At 32.3% G+C, this 21,206-nt stretch overlaps 1 protein-coding gene across 7 annotated transcripts; it reads right to left on the reverse strand.

Annotated features, from left to right (window-relative positions):
* Positions 1-200: 200 nt before the first annotated feature.
* Positions 201-9,710, reverse strand: LOC111297387 (oxysterol-binding protein-related protein 1C-like). 7 transcript variants are annotated; one of them, XR_002691104.2, is made up of 11 exons: positions 8,653-9,710; positions 8,200-8,556; positions 6,179-6,278; positions 4,874-5,319; positions 4,417-4,572; positions 3,348-3,515; positions 3,118-3,258; positions 2,739-2,969; positions 2,119-2,232; positions 658-940; positions 201-487 (listed from the first exon to the last, which is right to left on the reverse strand). XR_002691104.2 is itself a non-coding variant. In XM_089758325.1 (10 exons), exons 1-10 carry the CDS (start codon positions 9,238-9,240, stop codon positions 773-775), a joined length of 2,469 nt encoding a protein of 822 aa, XP_089614451.1. In that variant the 5' UTR covers positions 9,241-9,710; the 3' UTR covers positions 201-772. The 7 variants fall into 7 exon arrangements, 3 of the variants coding, with proteins under 3 accessions (XP_089614451.1, XP_022747916.1, XP_089614452.1); XR_016340895.1 differs by having other exon boundaries at positions 1,504-2,232; XR_002691103.2 differs by having other exon boundaries at positions 4,874-5,322.
* Between the last annotated feature and the right edge of the window lie 11,496 nt (positions 9,711-21,206).

The following is a 21,206-nucleotide window of genomic DNA, read 5'->3' on the forward strand; positions in this document are numbered from 1 at the left end:
TTATAAATATAATAAAATTCGTTTAATGTTTAATTTGTTTATAAGATAAAAATATAACAAACATATTACGAATATAATAAAATTTATTTAATTTATTTATAAAATAAAAATGTAAGTAAAGAAAGCATTTAACAAACAATTTATAAACATATTGGATTTCTATTTATTTATATTCATTTATTAAATTTCATAAACAATCATAAAAAAATATTTTAAGATTTATTAATTAATCAAATCGATGGCAAACATAACAAAATTCATTCAATTTATATACAAATTTTTTTTCAAAGTTAAATTGGATATAAAAGAATTACATATCATTCATCATAAATCAAGAACCAAGAGTAACATGTCTTTATCAATAAATGTTGGAAAAAATGTACTTAAATGCTAACGATGCTCCTTGTATGCTGAGGGACACGACCAATGATATGTACCTCACTTGAACTTGCTTTAGAAGTTCAGTTCTGGAAATTTGTCTTGTATTCTGTATCAATAGAACTCCGTTAAATTTCTGTATTTTGTTACAGTTAAAATTCCTCCATCGAAACCCAATTCTTGGGTAACAATCACATCATCAGATACGAATTGAGAAGCAAGAGGATGGGAAAAATAATATTCTTCTATTGTTTTCTAAAACCTTTTTAATCTACTTACATTGTTGTTTTTGTCATGGGGCATCCCAAACTTCTTGGCCCAGTGGATGTGTGCCTGCCCCATATCTCGTGAAAAAATTGCAAAAGAATCAAGAAGCAAGACAGGCAGCTTGCGCTTAGTCAAGGAGGTGATCAGAAGGGATTTGGCCAAAAATATCAGGACATGAATCCCACTTCCCCTGCTCTCTAGCCTCCCAATATCCACCAATGTATTGATACGAGTCACTGCCTTTATCCTTTGCAAACCACCTTGGCTTCCAACCTCTCTCTTGCATCTTCCGAGCCTGAATCCCAATTGAAAATATCCAATGAGACCAAATACAACCATAAAGCTATTTGCTAAATCCTTTAACCATAAGGCCATCAAGAAAACAAAACCCAGGTTTCGCTAAAAACCTCCATAGGGTTTACCTGCAATATAACTAAACTGATAACAAGCATCATAGTGAGGGTTCTAAACAAAATTATAGTTGTGATAGCACTTATATTTTTTATTTTTTGGCCATTAGGTAGCACTTTGGATGTTGAGAACTGTTTCATTAATTTATAAATCCAGATACTGTTCCTTGAATTCCAACACTGGAAAGGAAAGTCACAATAAAGTCACCTAGTAGTTCGTTCATTGAATAATTTAGAGAAACTAGCACTCAAGATGCGATAGGTTGTGACTTCTAACTTCTAACTGCTCTTACCGCCCGGTTTTGATCACAAGAAAGTGGGCTTTTTAGTAATCAACAAAAAATGATAATCTAAATTGATTTCATGCACAGAATCTAGGATAAAATCTCTGCTTATGATGCATAAGGTTGGAAAGAAGAAAAAAAAAGCAACTTAAGACATGGTTTACATTGATGGGCAGGTTGGGCAGGTCCTATTGACATCATAGTCGGCAGTTGGGTCAGCAGCTAGATGAGTTATGAGACAACTTTCAAGAACATGTCTTGCCAGAAGATATTGTTGTTTCCACAATGATGCAGTGCACTGGTTTTTTAATGTATCTCTACACGTTTGGCTCAGCTCATATATTCTCCATTCAGTTACCAGAAGATCAATCATTCAGAACAAATTGAGTTAATGTAAAACATTAAACATTAATATTATATCCTGCTGCTATACCTTCATATGCACCACTCATGGTTTATACATTTACTACATTATTAGTTTTTGCTGGTCAGTTTTTAAAAGGTCTCGAATGTTTATGTCATTAAGGTTTTATTCTCAACTAGGAGCCTAAAACTTGGAATGAGCAAACCACAACTTTGGTTTATGTGTTAGCTTCATCGTTTCCTAAAAAAGCAAACAACGAAAAATTTCATGGTCATCTGTGTTCCTCACTAACCAACACACCGTCTAAATGTAATTATATATCACTTGTTCCTTGACACTCTAACTCATCCCTGGCCAATTTGCACCATCGACACATGGAATTGACAACAAAGCAGAAAAGAATCCTAAAACTTACCTGTCGTTGCCGCTGCTCCAACCGCAACTTCTCTGAATTCGCCATTTCATACTCCCCATTTTCCAGATACCTTTGATCAGGTCTCAGCCTTGAGTCTGTAGGAGGCAACTTTTCCTGCATACATTAAGGAGATTATAATCAATGTCACAATTACCGCAAAGCAGTTCATAGGGTATCTAGACAGTGCATTGGTTTCAAATCATTCCATTTCATTCTTATAGATTCAAATGGACACATTTAATTCAGTCTTTACTTAGGACCAAAAAATTCATTACCAAAAGTCAAATTATTAGAACATAGAAGCACCCAAGGGAGGTGTCCTTCAAAGCACTAGTTATAATATTGCAATTCAAGAATTGAAGGGATAATGCAAAGGAATATATATATATATATATATATATATGTATGTATGTATGTATGTATGTATATGTATGTATGTACACATACATACATACATACATACATATGCGCGCACACACACACACATATATGTCTTTGCATAACTCCCTGTATGTGAAAGAAATGACATAAACAAGAATGGAATTTTCATACCAACACTAAAGGCGTTAGATGGATGCCTAGTTTATAAATCCAAACAAACCTATTATAATAATAATCACCTTTAGACCAGGGGTGAGCTCATTCAATGTAATGGCAAAACGTGTTAAGTTATATCTGGTGGGATATTTAGAAGGCTTGTTCCGCTTCCAAAGCAGATGGGTTTCTGATAAAGACTCTTGTCCTTTTCCCTTTGCAGAAGAATCTCCATTCACATAATGCATGCTCTCATCCCATTTTCCAAATAATGTAGCCACTGTCTTTCCATTCCTATCTTGAGCTATACCATGCACCTGAAGTGCAACAAAGTTTTATAAACTATAAACTGATAAATGTCAATGATGGTTAAAAAGAGGATAATAGAACATTATCATAATTCTATTAAAATAAGAGTTGATATAATTTAGTAAATAAATTATTTTGAGGAAGATGAAAGATCACCTGGTGAGGATTTCTATCAATGATAGATTGCTCCTTGAATTTCAGCTTACATGAATATTCACGATTCCCCTCAATTCGCATAGTACCATAGTGATCACAATACAACTTTCCCAGTATAAGGTTGTATATTGATGTTGTCACCTGGCAAAAGAAAGATCATTTCCAAATTTTATACAACAAATATGTGTGTATGTACATATATATTTGTTCTTTAACTTTTGGAGTTATACCTTACTCCACCGGAACACTTCTCCATCCTCAAACTCCAAGGTCAAAACACCAACAGGATCAAGCTGAATTGAGCGACCCCAAAATTTGCTCTTTAAATTGCTATCACCCCACAATTTCCATCCTGTACCCTGACAGTGACATGCTACAATCATAGGATGATGACTGACCTGACACCAAAAATGGAATAATTATCAGCAACTTCATAGATAATATTAAAACAGAAGCAAACAAAATAGGATAAAGAGATGAACTCGGGGAAACAAATACTAAGCAGTGTGCTGTTCTTTTCCCAGTACCCTAAATAATGTAAAAGGATATTGATGCCTATTAACATTCCCATTTGTTAACACTTGTTTCAAATTATGAGATTCAAAGTCTCTGGCACACACTCATGTTTCCCTTCCCCAGTAATTTGACCATAAGGATGTCGTTTCCACCAATGGATAGGAAGCCACTAGCTTCATTTATAGTTAAGCACCCAAACAATATCATTTTAGGTGATGATCTACTAACTGTGCTTCCTTATTCCTTACCACCTATTTATTTGCTCTACTGAGGTTGAATCTAAACCAAAGTTTTTAACATAGCAAGTTTTTCTATGAGAATTAAGACCAAAAATAAAAACGAAGCAGCAGAAGAAAAAAAAAGAGTAGGCTAAAAAAGGAAATCCTCACTCTGCCTTTCTGTGAACCTAAGGATCAATAATATACTAAATTTGCAAAGCTCATGCAGTAAAGCAATTTTAACATCAGGCCTAGCAAACTAGGATCAATGTCACTTTACCGTACTAACAGGTGAAATGATCTCACATAGAAAGTGTGAAGTCAAAATTAAGGGCAATATTCTTATGTCTGAGATTTACACGTGAAAAATGTTTTAAATTTTGTGCATATTGAATTTGATTGTTGAAGCAACACTCTGGGTTGACCAGGAGAACCAGGCATTTTTTTCAATCAAAGGTTAGCCTTAGAAGTGAGGTTAATATGCTTTAAAGTTTGAATGACAATTTGTGTAACTGCAGAAAAAGAAAAAGTAGACAATGATAGACTATCTTGAGTACAGACAAACCTTCTCTGAGAAGAAGCGTACACCTTTATCTGGGAAGTCAGCCTCATATGTTTCCCCTAATAATGGATTAAACGGTTTGCAAATTCTTCCTTCTGTTGAAGAATATCCAGACACAGCAAATGCAGCCACATTAAGAATTCTCATGAGGTTATTACCCTGCAAGTTTTTGACGGAAAAATTATGAGTTTCAGGGGAATCTTACCAAAGATTCTGACTGTCAAAGTTTATGAAGGGAATGAACTGCTGTAAGCATTGCAACTAGCCTTTTGCATGGTCAAGTATAAAATAGGTGTAAAAGAGAGAAAAAGAAGTTGAAAAATCAAATAAAGCCCACATGTATAACTACATTTAAGCAGGAAGTGATGTTGTGATAGATAAATATTATAGTAGGAAAACTTTGTGTTACAACCAATGCTCTGTTCTCTAACACAAAATATTACGGAGTTCAAAGACTTACCCTTTTCCCCCATTCATCTGCACGGTCAAGCAGATATGAATATTCCAAATCCTCAAAGCACTTTTGAAGAGAAGAGAGAGGCTCATTGAAGTAAACAGGAAGACAAACTTTTGTAAGGTCTTTCCCAATATTATCCTTAATCATTGACCAAAGACTTACACCTTTCTCCCTTTCAACTGGGTCAGGCAACTTTTTTCGCCGTTTAATGTAAGGAAAGTTACTTTCAACTGATTTGATGTAGGTGTCAACGTCATCTTCAGAAGCAACCGCATTAATACCTTCATCATCTGAAGAGAAAGATGATGTCCGGAAATCAGATCCACTGCTTTTGAAAGAACTTGACGACAAAATGTCAAGAGTGTCAAAGAAAATATGGTCATCTTCATCAGTTTCTTCTTCTGCAGCGTCAACTCTTTCATTATCATCATCTGTGTCAGTTACACTTCCTTCTGATTAAGAATTTGAACAAAAAGAAAAGAAAGAAAAATCAATGAATCTGTGTCAGTTACACTTCCTTCTGACTAAGAATTTGAACAGAGAGAAAAGAAAGAAAAATCAATGAAAGATAGCAATGCTATGAAAATAATAAAGTAATAACAATGACTTGAATGTTAATGAAACCAAAGAAGACAGCATATACCATTTATAAAACCCAGCAATCAGCACTATAACTATTTTTAATAAGTCAGAACCAGAACAGGACAAGCATGGGATGTGGCTGTGGCCCAATGATCATGTACTCTCCCTTAAGGGAGGGAAGACCGTGGAGACCACGTCTAAATCCTGCTCCTGCCTATCTGGGAGTGCATCTCTATACTTAATGTTGTATAAAATAAAGGGAGAAAAAAGCACAAGAAAAGGGATACAAAGCCAAGATAATGACATGAAATTGAAAGAAAGAAGAATAAACTTATTAAATGGAACAAGTAACAAGCGCTAACAAATATGACGCACAGACATGAACCAACTAATAGTTTAGTAATGTAAAAAGGAAGTCCTTTATTTGAATTCAAGTAGGCAAGGGCAGTTTGACAAGAAACCATACAGACGTGTGCTATACGTAAAAACCACCTCAAGATATATGAACCTCTCGTTAACAAGCATTATAAGTTGTCTACAAACAAGCACAGGTAATACTCAGGCACATAACTAATGAAACAAAAAAGAATTTCCTGAACTAATAGCAAATTGTGAACATTGATTATAAATACCAACCACATGTCTCAGCGTATAAGAAACAATTCAGCATAAATTAGCTTACGGAATAACAGCTATAATAAATAGTTTGACTGCCTGATATCTTACCACTAGACTTGTCTTGCCTTATCATAAGGGAAGCCCCTAGATCATTTAACTTGTTTTGGCTCTCATCGACCACTGTATTCTCCAGATCAACTTTTTCTGTCTACAAAATTAAGTACAAATAGCAGTTTCTCAGCAGAAGATTGCAAAAAGAAGAATTAAAACCTTTGTTTCAGAAGTTAATCTTTACGGATAAGAGCAGTTATTGAGTGAAAATAAGTTGCTATGGTTCACTTTAAAGAAGTAAGATAAAAAAAATATGTATTGCAGATAAAGCCAAGCACCTTTTTTGTGCATGCATATTGCTGCAATACCAAAAGACAACGATTTCACTATAGAAAAAAGTAAAATGAAACTCAACCACTTTAAGGTGCCTTACAACTTGCAGGACTCCTGAGATTCTAATGAATAACTAATAACCAAGGCAAAAGCTACCTCCCTCAACATGCTTATGAACAGACCAACTTCTTGCAGTGTTGTAACCCTCTTGACAGGCAATTGATGCTTAATCCATTCCAAATACCAGATGCCAGGCCATAAAACAACAGAATTGTAGATGTTGAGAAAGGGGAAAGTAACCTTTTTTTAAGAGTTAATTAAAAGGCCAAAGCTGAAGTTAGTAAGCTTCCAATTACCTATATATTGTACATGTTGACAATCTCAAAGAAAAACCACATAACAAGGACACTCCATTAAAGAGAAAGTCTAACCTTAACCCACCCCCAACCCCCCCTTCCAAAAAAAAAAAAAAAAAAGCCACCAAGAAATATGAGAATTAGGCTTTTTTTGTGTACTCAATGCTACTTGGTCAGAAGAATGCTCGGTTGTGATTAAAGTATATCAACTGCTTGTCAAGGAACTAAAAAATTCTTCTATCATGAAGCAAAAACTTCAGAGTATTTAAAGGCCATACTCCTCTAATTTGCTCCAATCAAGTAACCCACCCCAAATATCACTGATCCAACCACCAGCACAATTTCTACTGTCACACCATCAATGCCATCATCAAGATTGCCACAAGCCCCACAACAAATGTCTCACAACTATTGACATCTATTTTATCTTAAATCAATCATGCTACCACCAATGATTAAGTAACTTCCTCAAAAGACAGACATATAAGATCAGACTCATCCCAACTTCTATGAAGTATTAGCAAGAGGTATTACTGGCAACAACATACAATAACAAGGCATATTAGCAGAAAAGCTTCCAAATTACATTTTGCCTTAAATAAAGATAAGTAGCCGAATTAAAACTTTTTTCCTTTTAGAAAAGCAAAATATCATCAAAATATTCCTTCATGGAATAATTGTCTAATTGAAACTGGCATTCAAATACATTTCTAGTTAGAGAAACCAATTACCATGAGTCATCCCTAAAAATCAAATATTCCAGCACTGCAACATCCAAAAATGTGCTTAAGATAAATTTAAAATATTTTCAAAAATTACGTGCAGCTAGTTTGAATGCTAATAAAAGTTCAATTACCAACATCATTCTATAAACATCAACAATTGAAAATCAATAGCAACCCTTCATGGACAAACACATACACACTTTCGAGGTACATACAAAGAAAAACTCTACTGGTCCTCGTCTCAACAATATCCATCTGCCCACAGAAGGATTTCAACAGTCAACCAGAATTAACTAGCTTTAGACCAACTACTTTTCTCTATCAGATGAAATTAAAGGAAATAGTAATCTAAAGGAAGATGACATAATTGTTCAAGATTAAAAATACTTATGAAATTTTATTTGAAATATTATTAAATGTCACCTCTGGTTTAGACAAATCCTACATCAACTAACCCTTCTCCAATAGAAATTCAACAAACACCAATCACGAAAAGACACAAATATATCTTAAAAACCACACCATTTCATAATTTCTATACAAAAGAATAAAATAAAAAGGAATAGCGAATCCAAGTAATTCTTTTGAAACAACCAATCAATTTTTTCAAATTGAATGACGACTGGAAGCAGCGTATTATTTTCTAAATTTTGATAACATATACCTCTAACTGACGCAAGGTTTCGATCAGAAGCCATTGTTTCTGTTTAAGCAACACCAGCTGGATCTGCAACGCTGAGAATTCACCCCTCATAATCCGCTCGGTATCTTGGATAGCCGATTCGCTTACCCCTTCTTGCAACAGCCGCTGCCTCAACTTCTCCGTAGAAACCGCCACATTGTCCATCGGAGCCATGAGCTCGCTATTGGACATCCTAGGGAACATATCCTTAACCGCCTGAAGCGCCTCCATCCACGCAACCCGATCGTCCCGCGTCTCGGCTCGTAAATGAAACCTCTTAGTTCCGGTGAAGATCGAGAATCTCTTATCATCTGATCTGCTTTCCCTTATAGAGGAAACCTGAGAAAAATTCAAAAATTCAAAAATCGAATCAAATTTGTTTTTCTTTTTCCTTTATTCATTTATTTTTGGTTAATCATTTTTCTTTATTTTGACCTTGAGGTGGACTTCACCAAAGGGTTTGCGACGGCTTTGGGAATGATGAGAAATGGAATTGCGATGGCGGGAGATAATACGGAGAGACTCTTCGCCGATAACTTTGGATCCTTTTTCCGTTTCTTGGCTAACAACTATCTTATCAGGTCCGTGTATTTTATAATATGATAAAACTCCGTCTTGCAAAACGAACCATCTCGGTCTCCAACCTTTCCCGTAATTCACCCATTTGTAAAGCACTCCCGATATCCCGTTCCCTACGATGTCGTTTATCTTCACATCCACTTGTGGCGGAGGAGCAGGAGCCGTCGCCGTCATAACCTCTCTTCCCAACGATGTCCCGTTTCTCTGGCTCATCCGATTCAAATCCACGCTACTATTAAGATGATGTTGACTGTGATGGTTTTGATTGGACTGGCACTTGAATTGAACCGTGGATCGGGCCGAGTTGGATCTGGAGGCTGGAGCGGAAGAGGAAGTGGTTGGTACGGTTGTTACAGGAGGAGGAGGCATGGAGATGACGTGGTCGCGTAAAGGCTTGACTGGGGAATGATCGGATACGGTTGAAACACAGCAAAAAGGATGCATAGGGCCAGTCGTTCTTTTGTTTTTAAAAGAATGAAAGAACTAAAAGATTCTGGTATTGAAAAAGGCAGACGTGACGCCGGAGCAAGGCGGTTGCAGTTAAACTTTTCATGGTTCTCTTGTTTCCTTCTTAAGTTCTTGAATTGGCTTTTATGAAAGACAAAGAGAGAGTGAAGACTTCTTTTGTTTTTTTTTTTTTTTTGAACAATTTGTGGAGACAACTACAAAATGACACTCAAAAAACAATGGTGTTTTGAGCAAAGGAATTGCCGTTGGCGTGTAGTTTGACGGAGTAAGCCGAGAGAGACAGAGAGAAAGAATCCGGTGAGCCTGGTTACGGTTTGGCTGGGTAAAAACTTTCTCAACCACGACGCAACAACAACGTTGATTTTAAGAAGCTGAAATCAGAGAAAATAAAAAAAAATAATAATAAAAAACTCGAGCGGACATTTAATAAAAAAAAATAAAAACCCAACTCGATCGGTCGTTGGCGAAATATTTAAGTTACTAGAAGGAGGGGTTTGGTTAAATGAGGGAAGGAGTAGCGAAAGGGGAGAGCCGGCGGCGCAGTGAGAGGAACAAAGGTGGAGAAAGGAGATTAAAGACACGTGGATTAAAATGAATGGCTGGAAAAGAATGACGGGAACTGAGCTGTAAGTAGGCTTAAAGAGGGGCATGAAAGATGCTCTGGCCTAAAAACGATGAGTTCCGGTGACTGATCCTAAAGGATTAGGCTGTGAGCGGTGGTCCTATTTAATGCTGCTCTCGTGCACGATCCCTTTCACCGAAATGTTGAGAGTGTTTTTTTTCGGCCAATAAATATGTTAACTATTTTTTCATTTTGAAAATGAAAATTGAAAATCTTTTAGTTTTGCACTCAGTTTAACATTACAACTAAGTTTTAAAAAGGTAATTAAACTACAAATGAATGTCGACTTAATTAATTTTTTTCATTTGAGTGTGCAGTAAGCAATAACTAAATCAAAATGTTGATTAGCGATTTAACTTATATACAAAATACTTAATTTATTGGTAGAATACATAAATAGTCACTTATTTTTAGATTATTTTTTATTTTAATAAGTCAATTATAAAAATTTATATTTTAGTAACTAATGTTTGAGTAATTTTTTTTTTATTATTCAATTATTAGTGTTTAACTAAATGTTAAAAAAACACTCATATATTATATCTTAATTGTATAATTAACATATTGATTATCGATTGCTAAGTCAACGATCAATTCAACAGATTCAACACTTAAACAACATTAAAGCTAATAACTGATTAGCCATGTCAATTGCTCAATAATCATGTCAATACCAATCCATTATAAAAGATAAAGTCGAAACACAAACATCCCATTTTGAATTCTGTACTCACTTTCACTTGCTTTCTTGCCTTCTTCTTCTCTTTACCTTCTTCATTTACCATACTTTGTTGACTTAATGTCATAACGTACTCCAAAGTTGTACTTTTGACACTCCTCGTTTGTTCCTAATAGGTTAATCTAATCTTTGAGTCCGTCATCAAATCAGTTTCTAACAGAAACGTCCAGTCATCAAACCCAAAATACCTTCAATACCATGTAACATGTCAGTGATCATATGACATGATCATTTTATAAAAAAATCACATGATTACAATGATGTGGCATAAAAATAAAAAATAAAAAATAAATATTTTTTCTTTTCATCTTTTTTTTTTTAATTCACACATAAAAAAAAAGAAAAAAAAAGGCTAACTTAACTAATAAAATCTTTGGGAAAAAATCGTAATGATACAGTAGTAATTATCATCATTTCATACCTCTAGAATCAATGTCCCTATCCACAGTACTAAAAACTCTAATCAAAGTTCCTTTACTATTCGGAGTAACCAAGACCTTGCCATCGTGAGCACCTGACATTCGAACTGTGGGCATTTATAAATTTACTCATTTTACTTCCATAATTCTCTAGTCTCACTGTTTCCGTTTGCCAACCTGAGCAAACCAATACCACGAACTTCAATGCAAGGAAGCCGTGATCGGCAGTGGCGACGAAACAAGTGTTATCTTAGTTGAATGGAAGCTGATGGATGGTTGGTGAAATTTGTTAAGTATTTAATTTAAAATTAATTGATAGTAATTAAAAAAGTTTAATTTGAATATAAGATTATAAAAAATTATATATTTATTATATGCGAGATAATATTATTTTAACAGATTTTCATCATATGTAGACGAAGATAGAAGAAACTTATCACATTATTGATTTAGAAAGGGTGACAAAAGAAAATTTTGACTTTGATACTATGTTAAACATCAACTTAAAATTAATTAACTGTAAGTAAAGAAGTTAAACTTAAATATAAGATTATAAAAAATTAAATATTTATTAAATGTGACATAACATCACTTTAGTAAGCTCATATCTTGTGTAAGCAAAAGTGAAAGAAGCCTATTATATGAGCAAAAATGGAAGAAACCTATTATGTGATAGATTTAAAAATGACAATAGAATGTAATCCTAGCTATAATACTATGTTAAACATCTAATTTAAAATTAATTGACAGTAAATTAAGAGAGCTCAAATTGAATATAAGACTACAAGAAATTATATATTTATAAGAAAATCTTGACTCTGATACTATGTTAAATATTCAACTTAAAACTAATTGCTAGTAAATAGAAGAGTCTAACTTAAATATAAAATTACAAGAAGTTATATATTTATTATATATGGGATAATACCACTTTAACAAAATTTGAGCTTGGGTTAGACCCGAGGATGAGTTTAGGTTAGGTTTTGGAAAGGTTTTAGTGGGGGTTTGAAAAAAGATTGTTATTGCCTAACAATTTCTCATATTGCAACGGGGTTCATGTAGGGATTTAGAGATACATATGTTTTAACATAATAATCAATATCAAGAGAATTTGTTTACTTTAAGCTCAAAATTTGCTTCTAAAATAGTTCAATTTAACTTAGAGACATGGCATTTAATGGATGGAACAAAAAATCAAACAAGCATGATTTGAAGCAGTGGTAGGTGATGATGGCGAAAGCCGTGAGATCAGCCAAAATCCATGTTTGGAATTATTGAAATTTGATTTTAGGGTTGAATAAAATAAGAGAGTTTTAGTAGTAAGAGAAAAAAATAAAATGAAGAAAAATATTAAGATTTTAAATTATGTATATATGTTATCTCAATATTGTTATCTGTATTTTTTTGTTAATATGATCATGAAATTTGATCATTAATGTTATACGTGGCATGCTCTATTAGTATTTTATTAGACATTAAGGCTTAGTGCAAGTAAAAATGGGCCTTAAATCACTCATCTGTTTTTAGCTGATGATAATTTGCTATTTCTAAAAGTAAACCAATATAAATGTGGAATAGTGAGGAATATGATAAGGAGATATGAAGAAGGTTCAGGCCAAAGGATTAACATGGAGAAATCTTTGATATTTTTCTATAGAAATGTTGGTGAGGAAAGTAAAGAAGGTGTGAAACAATTATTAGAAACGCAAGAAACTCTCGATCCTAATAGATAGCTAACTTTACCAATTATGCTAGAGAGAAATAAAAAAGCAACCTTTAAATAAATCAAAGACAGATTCTGGTCCAAGATTGCAATGTGGAGTAGCCATATTTTATCCATGAGGGGTAAAAAGATTTTTATAAAGGCAATGCTTCAAGTAATACCAACATATAGTATGAGCTATTTTTTTTTCTCGAAAAGTTTCTACCATGACTTAACAACTTATTTAGTGCTTATTGGTGGATGGTGAAATAAGATAAAAGAGGCATTCATTGGCTTCAGTATGACAAAATGTTTATGAGCAAAAGGGATTAAAGAATGGGATTTAAACATTTTAAACTCTTAAACCAGGCACTCCTAGCCAAGCAAGGGTGGCGACTGATCCAAAATAAAGAATCTCTTGTCTATAAGATGTTCTATGACAAATAGTTCTTTTATGGTAATTTTCTCAAAGCTTAACTAGATAGGAATTCCTTTATGACTTGGAGGAGTATATGGACGACAATGGATGTCTTAAAAAATAGGCTACAATAAAAAGGAAGGAATATAAATATACGGGAGGACAACTAGTTGCCAGATAACATATCTTTTACCTTAAAAAGGAATGCTCAAGGTATACAGGGAATAGACACAAAAGTTACCACCCTGATTGGTAGCCATAAAAAATAATGGAAAGAGGAGTTTATCAAGTCACTTTTCTCAACTAAAAATGCTAATGTCATTTTGCAAAATCCCTCTAGCACGAGTATACCATGCAAACATACAAACTTAAAGTTTAGAAAATAAGGACAAGTTTTTTGTGCATAATGCATATCATATGTTGATTGCTATAAACAATACAACATGTGAAGCACCAAACCAAAAAGAAAGTACATGGTTGGAACAAGCAAGAAGATCTTGGGACATACTATGGGAAACTAAATTCCTAAATAAAGTTAGGATATTTGGATGGAAACTAAACCATAATTTTTTGCTAGTGTTTAGTAACTTGAAAATTAAAGGCTTTGATGTATCACCAATATGCCCAAGATGTGGCCAATAGGATGAGATAGTTGCTTATGCTATACAGGAGTGTGAAACCGTGAATGAGATATGCAGAAGAGTTGGCATTTCACTCAAGTGGATGGATGTAGTGTTAGAAATAATGACTCAAATCCTATAACAAATTTGTTTGAGATTAGTTAGATATCACTTGATGGATAAAAAGATTTATAAAAAAAAATTTAAGAAAAAAAAGATTTTTAAAATGTAAGTTTAACTTACAGAAAAAGAATTTTAAGAGGAAAGAGATTCTTAATAGGCAAGTTTATATGGTTATAAATAGGTGAAGTCTCTGCAGGGTTAGGTATAAAAAAATATAAAAAAATTATAAGATTTTATGATATAGACACCCCATAGGACTATTAAAGATTTAACGTTCTTATGAGTGTGTATGTTAGAGTGGATTAGAGAAGATTGAGATGGTTCACATAGGTATGATGCATGTGAATGGACTAAAAAAGATTGAGATGGTCCATATAGGTATGATATATGGGTGCATATGGATGTATGTTTGTTTGTCTTAAAATGATGTACATGGATATGTGTTTGTTTGGATTGAGAATACCTTATAGGATTAGAGAAGATTGAGAGAATAGGTATTAGTTATAAGTGTTTGATTTGATTTATATATTTATAATTTTCTATAACTAATGTATCTTTTTTTATCATCTGTGGATATAGATCGGTTGGACTAAACCACGTTAAATTATTATCTCTTGTGTGATTGATTAATTATTTGATTTTGCTTATGTTTGTGTGATTAGATTTGTTTTCGTTGGTGTAATTGGATTTGAGGCTATTTAGCCCAATAAGTGGTATCAAAGCTATGCTGATCCCAACAAGTGGTATCAAAGCCAAAAGGTTTAAGTCATGGGAAGAGCTTATGGTTCGAGCTATAAAAAAAGGTAAACCTAGAGGAGTTCAATTCAAAAAAAGAGTTTAAGATCAAATTTTGAGAATTGAGAATCGATTTATATGAAGCGTGAAGACACATAAGGAAGATGATTATAAGATTTTCATTACAGATGGAGTCAAGTATGTCTAGCATGAAAACAGATGATTTGAAGAAATTTAAGTCAATGTAGAGATTGTTAGAAATATTTACGCAAATCCTATAACAGATTTGTTTGGGATTGGTTAGATATTAGTTGATGGATAAAAAGACTTATAAATGAAAAATTCTAAGAGAAAATAGATTCTTAAAAGATAAGTTTAACTTGCAAAAGAAGAATTCTAAAAGAAAAAATATTCTTAATAGGTAAGTTTATATGTTATAAATAAATAAATTTTTTATAGAGTTAGGTATGAAAAAAAGATATAAGAAAGTTGTAGAGTTTTATAAAATAGACACCTCATAAGACTGTTGGAAATTTAATGTCCTTATGTGTGTGTATGTTAGAGTAGAGTAAATGATATTAAAATGGTTCACATAGGTATGGTGTATATGAGTGGATTAAATGAGACTAAGATGGTCTTTATAGGTATGATGTATAGGTGCATATAGGTATGTGTTTGTTTATATTAAAAGGGTGTATATAGGTATGTATTTTTTGAGTTGAGAATACTTCATAAGACTAAAAGAGATTGAAGGGGTTTATGGGTATTAGTTATGAGTGTTTGATTTGATTTGTATGTTTGTAATTCTCTATAATTAGTAAATTTTTTTTTCGTTGATAAAAGTAGGTCAGTTAGACTGAATCATGTTAAATTATTATCTCTTGTGTAATTGATTGATTGTTTGATTTTACTTCTATTGGTATGATTAGATTCGCTTCCATTAATGTAATTAGATTTGAGGCTATTTAGCCTAACATGTAGGACACACAAGATAAAAAGTGGCTTGATAATATAAAAACATAATGTGGATGTAGCTACCTGGGAGTTTGGATTAGTTCTCACCTAGGTTGTATGGCATAACATGAATTTAGCCATTAAAGAGGGTGAGAGCTGAACACTAAATATGGTGGTGTAATTTGTAAGGAGTAACTTACATGAATTTAAGCTTGCCAATGAAGCTTGGATGGCAAGAAACAATAGCACTGAATAAGTATGAAGGAGTGAGAGGAATTCGTGTTGTCACAAAGAATGACAGGGGAATGGTTATGAGAGTTGTTACAATTAGGGTAAAACATACAAACAATCTAAATGTTGTGGAGATCCTTGCCACTAGAAAAGCAATTGAAATGGCTAAAGACATGAGATTGGACATTGTGATCATTGAGGGAGATGCTTTGTAGGCTATAAGAGGACTCTAAACTATAAATGATGATCTTTCTACAACAGGGCACATATTGGCAAATGTAAGGCTCAAATGTTTGCTTTTCAACTTTGTTTTGGTGGAACACATTACAAGATGAAGGAATGGTGCAACTTATAGGTTAGCAAAATATGCTTTGGAAGCAAGTTCATCTAAAATATTGGATGAGGCCTGACCTTCTTTATCCAAGAAGTTGTTAGTTTTGATATCCATTTACTTCAATAATTGAATTTTTTTTTTTAAAAAAAGTTTTGTGATTAAATGTAAGTTTTTATAGTTTAATGTTTAAAATATAAATAATTCAAAATTAGATTATTATTAGTGTAGTTAATTTTTACATTAAAATATGCATTATTCTATTCCTATATAAACTAATTATTGTATGTTATTTGTACAATTTAATTATTTGTTTATTTTAAATCTATTTATAATATCAAATATATTCGAATTTTAATAAAAATAAAATTAAACCAATGATCTTTTATTATGTATAAATAAAGTTATAATTTTTTATTTTATGTAAATATAATTATAAACTTTAAAATCAATAAAAATCCTATTGAAATAACAAAAGATTGAAAAGGGCTTTTAGTTAACAGAATCTAATATTATCTTCTGAAATCTCACTTTTCGATAATATGATTTTTAGTTTGGTTGGAAAACTTTCCCTACATTTAGAATCTCACATTCCTAGTAGTGTCAAAAAAAGAAAAGTAGATGAATTAAAACTATCATTTCTCTAAAGTTTTTTTTTAAATTTTATAAGAAATTGAAATTTTTTCTCCATTTACTCTCAACAAAGATTAAAAAAAAAGAAAGTAATCTTTTACTAGTTGGATGTTACTCAATGATCATACTTAAGCTTAGATCTTAATGGAGCCTGTAGACACCCAATTTGATCTAGGCTCGGATCAATTGGGCTTGGTTCAAATGGGCAAGATGGGTCTATTTTTTATTTTATTATTTTTATTATTTTTTTCATTTATTATTTATTTTTATTATTTACTATTATATTATTATTTATATTATTATTTATTGATTTTATCTTTTCTTGATTAATTAGAAGATAATGATTAAATTAATTAAATAAAAAAAAATGATGAGAGTGGATTTGGACGTGAATTTGGGGGCTAACAGAGTTGGGATTGGATTCAAAGTTTGAATCTTAATCCCAAATGGAATTAAGATTGATTAGAAACTCTTCTGATTAATCACTATAAACAGATATTGAAACATGCAGAACAGAACACAGGAAAAAAAAAGAAGAAAATAGAAGCAAAAAAAACTCAAAGGTGTTAGTAGCAATCGTGGAAGCAGTTTAGGAATTTTTTCAAATTTTTTGGTTTTTTTTCTCTAAAAAATTTTTGAAAATTTTTCAAAATTCGATCAATTTTTCGATTACTTTTCCAGCAAAACTTAGATTTTTCGACGTGTTTTTCTAAATTTTGACATGATTTTTCAGAATCAAATGAAAACTCAACCGAATCCTGGGTTTCTGTTCTAGAAAGAGGGGAGAGAAAAGGGGAGAAGAGAGAGAAGAATGAAGAAAAATCTAAAGGAAGACTTGGTTTCAGCCTTTTATCTCCTTACAAAATGAACCCCAGAATCCGCGCGTTTCCATTCAGGCGATTTAACCCATCGCGCTGACCCACTTTAACCCGCTTCGTAGACCCTACTATTGAGTCGAGCTGAGCCAAGCCGATTGCCCCCGAGCCGCGTTTTGAGCAGTGGTTTTTGTCTTAAGCTGAGCTATTCACAGTCGTAAGTCGAGCCATTTTCGTTTTTTTGGTATTTTTAATTTTTAATTATTTTTTATTTATGTGTTTAGTTATTTTAGAAGTATTTTTGCATGATTTAATTTAATAAGAAATAAAATAATAAAATAAAAATTTTAAAAATAAATATTAATTATCCAATGATGAAATTTATAAAAATTTCAAATGATAAATTTTTATAAAATTTATAGGTGAGAAATTTTATCTAAATTTATCCCAAATGGTGGAATAATTTAAATAAAATTTCAATACCAATAATTAATATTTATCTTCAAACAAAAAAATATAAAATATAAAAATGTTGGAATTAAATACAAATTATCCAAGGATGAGATTTTTAGAAATTTCAAATGGTAAATTTTTTAAGAATTCTCTAAGTGAGAAATTTCTTCTAAATTTATCTCAAATTATAGAATAATTTAGATGAAAGTTTCAATAAAAGTAATTGTATTCTTTTTCCACATAAAAATTTAGCTTGAAAATATTTGATAATTATCCAATGATAAGATTCTTAGAAATTGTAAATGGTAAATTTCTAATAAATCTCTAGGTGAAAAATTTTCTCTAGATTTGACCCAAATAGTAGAATAATTTAGGTGAAATTCTAATAGACATAATTGTCATATTATTTTCTTTCCAAGAAAAAAAAAGATAAAAAGGAATTTCTAAATAGGCCCAAATGATGAAAATTTTAAAAATTCAAAATAGAAAATATTTTTAATTTAGCCCAAATGGTGAAATAATTAGATTTATTTTCAACAAAAAAATGGTAATAATAATAAAAAATAAATAAATCTTTTTTCAATGATGGAGCTTCTTTAATATCAAATGGGATGTTTGAATACTCTTGAGGTGAGAAAATATTTTTTAAAAGTTTTATCAAATTGATGGAGAATTTTATAAATTATTTTCAATATTTAATATTAAATATTAAAACCATTAGACTCAAGACTATATGATAAATTCAAAATAATATGGTACCACCCTTTGGATGGGCATGTGGGAGTGCTATAACCTTTTCCACATGTAACCAAACTTTCGAATCCTGTTCTGGTTAGTAGACTCGACCTTATTCTTTTAGGGATCCTTAGTCAAGCTTAAGAGATCCTTAAGAAGATAGATTCTTTAGATGGCCAATCACACCTAAAAAAAAAAGATTGGTAGCGACTCCATTCATTTGTTAAGTCTAGTTATAGATTTATGGATCTATATGTTATGACAGTTTGACGACTCCACTGGGGACGCTAAAAAGTCAAGCCATAATTTTTGAATTTATCTTACTTTTTGATCTAATGGTTTTAATGATTAGTGTCTATTAACATCTTTTCTTTTTTTACTTTTATTTGATTTTTTAGGCATGAAACTTGTGTATTCCTTCACACACGATCACATATATTTACATTATATAAGCTCTACACCCGAGCTCTATCCTTCTTAAGAGGGAGTAAAGTACCTACACTCTCGTGAGATGATAGTCATCGTAATGGCTAGCAAAATACTCTCACTCAAATTGAATCCTTTCCGTTAGTAGCCTGTAATGGGTGAGGATTAGATTATCTTACTAGTCTGTGATGGACGATGATGTAAGAAACAATTTGAAAACCTTTAATAGTCAAAATTACCTAACCCTGCATATAGTTCATCCTTAAGTGGCCAACCTTAAGATAGAACCATTCTTCCCCATCCATAGATACAACTTAAAATTAGGACACAAAAATAAACAATTTGCATATTGTTTATCTAACCCTTCTATTTGTTTGATTCTGTGCATCTATAACATTTCCATATCATCATTTCATTATATGCATTATTCTCATGTTCACATTATCATTTGCATCATTCTCATATAGGAAGTATTTACCACTTATCAATTATTGATAAATCAAATCTTTCACTTACATCTATGAAAAGTCAAATGCAATCAAAGTCCACATCAGTTCATTATGAGTCTGCTCATCAATTGAAAATCAAGTTAGAGAAGGGTAAAAAAAAATAAAGAAATTGTTTGCCTGAAGGGTTTATCTCATCATTACTCGAAAGAGTTCATCTCGAACTACAACAAAATGATCTAGCTTATGTAAGTAGTATCTGGGGATACATGAGTAGAATAAGGCAGGAGGCATTTGAGAATAAATATGGAGACATAGCATCACTACTCAAAGTGGAAGTGGACGATAATTTGATTAAAGCCATCGTTCAATTTTAAGATCCTTCTTATAGATGTTTTAATTTCAATGAAACAGACATGGTGCTCATAATTGAAGAGTATATGGTCTTACTTTGCTTCAATTTGCCAAACTCAAACAAGATTTACTAATCCAACAAGGTGGGTTATCGTAAAAAGTTAGTGCAAATGCTTGGACTTAGCCTACCTCAAGTCAATGCATGTGTCAAGATAAAAGGTGAAAGTAAGGTTATTCCATTGAGTTTTTTACGAGATTTCATCCATGGGTATATAGATGATGATCAGGGGTTAGTGGTTATGGCTATAGCTTTATATGGACTGGTGGTCTTCCCAAAAGTCATCGAGTATGTTAATGTCATAATAATAGATTTTATGGATCAATTAGCATACCAAGTCAATACAACACCAACCATTTTAGCAAAAACCATTCATTTTCTAAATTTTTGTTGCAGAAATGGTAAAGGTCGATTCAATGGGTGCTTGTTGTTGCTTTATGTCTGGATGAAAAGTCATATGAAATGTAAAGAAAGTCAGTTCTGTAAACCATACCTTCTTTCTAGCATCCCAATCAAAGAGTTTTGTTACAGCACATGGCCTCAAACAAAGTTAAAAGAAGAATAGGTTTCTTACTTTCGAGCCCTTGATAGTCAAAGAATAGTTTGGAGAGTACCTTAGATGCGTCATGATACATTATTATACAGTTATAAAAATCAATCGTGGATGTTCCTATTAAGCCTATGGGGTACTGTTACTTATACCCCAACTTTAGTAAGAAGACAATTTAGATGTGAGCAGTTTATTTCAGAAACCTATGGACTTAATCAGTGAAAATTCTCTTTCACTGATAAAGGGGCATATGGAATGGTCGAAAGGGTTAAAAAGGCATGGAAGCAAACCACTAGGGTTAACCAAGAAAGGCTTACTTATGTCGTCACCCCAAAATATAGTGTGTGGCACATGAGAAGGGAAAAAGACATTGTGATTCCTAGTGAACAATTAGAGCATCCCCCAAAACCTATTCTTCAAGATCTTTAGCTTAAAATGGAAAAGTTAAGAGAAAACTCTAATTCGAGAAAGACGAGTTGGAACAAAAAAACAAACGATTGAAGTTAGAAATGAAAGAGTGTTCACGACTGCAATAGTTGAAAATCCAAAGCCTCATTGAGAAAAAAAATTAATGAAAA

Source organism: Durio zibethinus, chromosome 3 (genome assembly GCF_047325235.1).
Source record: "Durio zibethinus cultivar Kanyao isolate XHJ-2024 chromosome 3, ASM4732523v1, whole genome shotgun sequence".
NCBI lineage: Eukaryota > Viridiplantae > Streptophyta > Magnoliopsida > Malvales > Malvaceae > Durio > Durio zibethinus.

Coding starts and splice junctions, on each gene's coding strand:
- LOC111297387 (XM_022892181.2), bottom strand. CDS start 9,240: ATGCATCCTTTTTGCTGTGTTTCAACCGTATCCGATCATTCCCCAGTC. Junction 2,233..2,738: donor AGCTCACCCCTGGTCTAAAG/GTGATTATTATT, acceptor TAATGTATGCAG/GAAAAGTTGCCTCCTACAGA. Junction 941..2,118: donor TGGAGCAGCGGCAACGACAG/GTAAGTTTTAGG, acceptor ATTGGGATTCAG/GCTCGGAAGATGCAAGAGAG.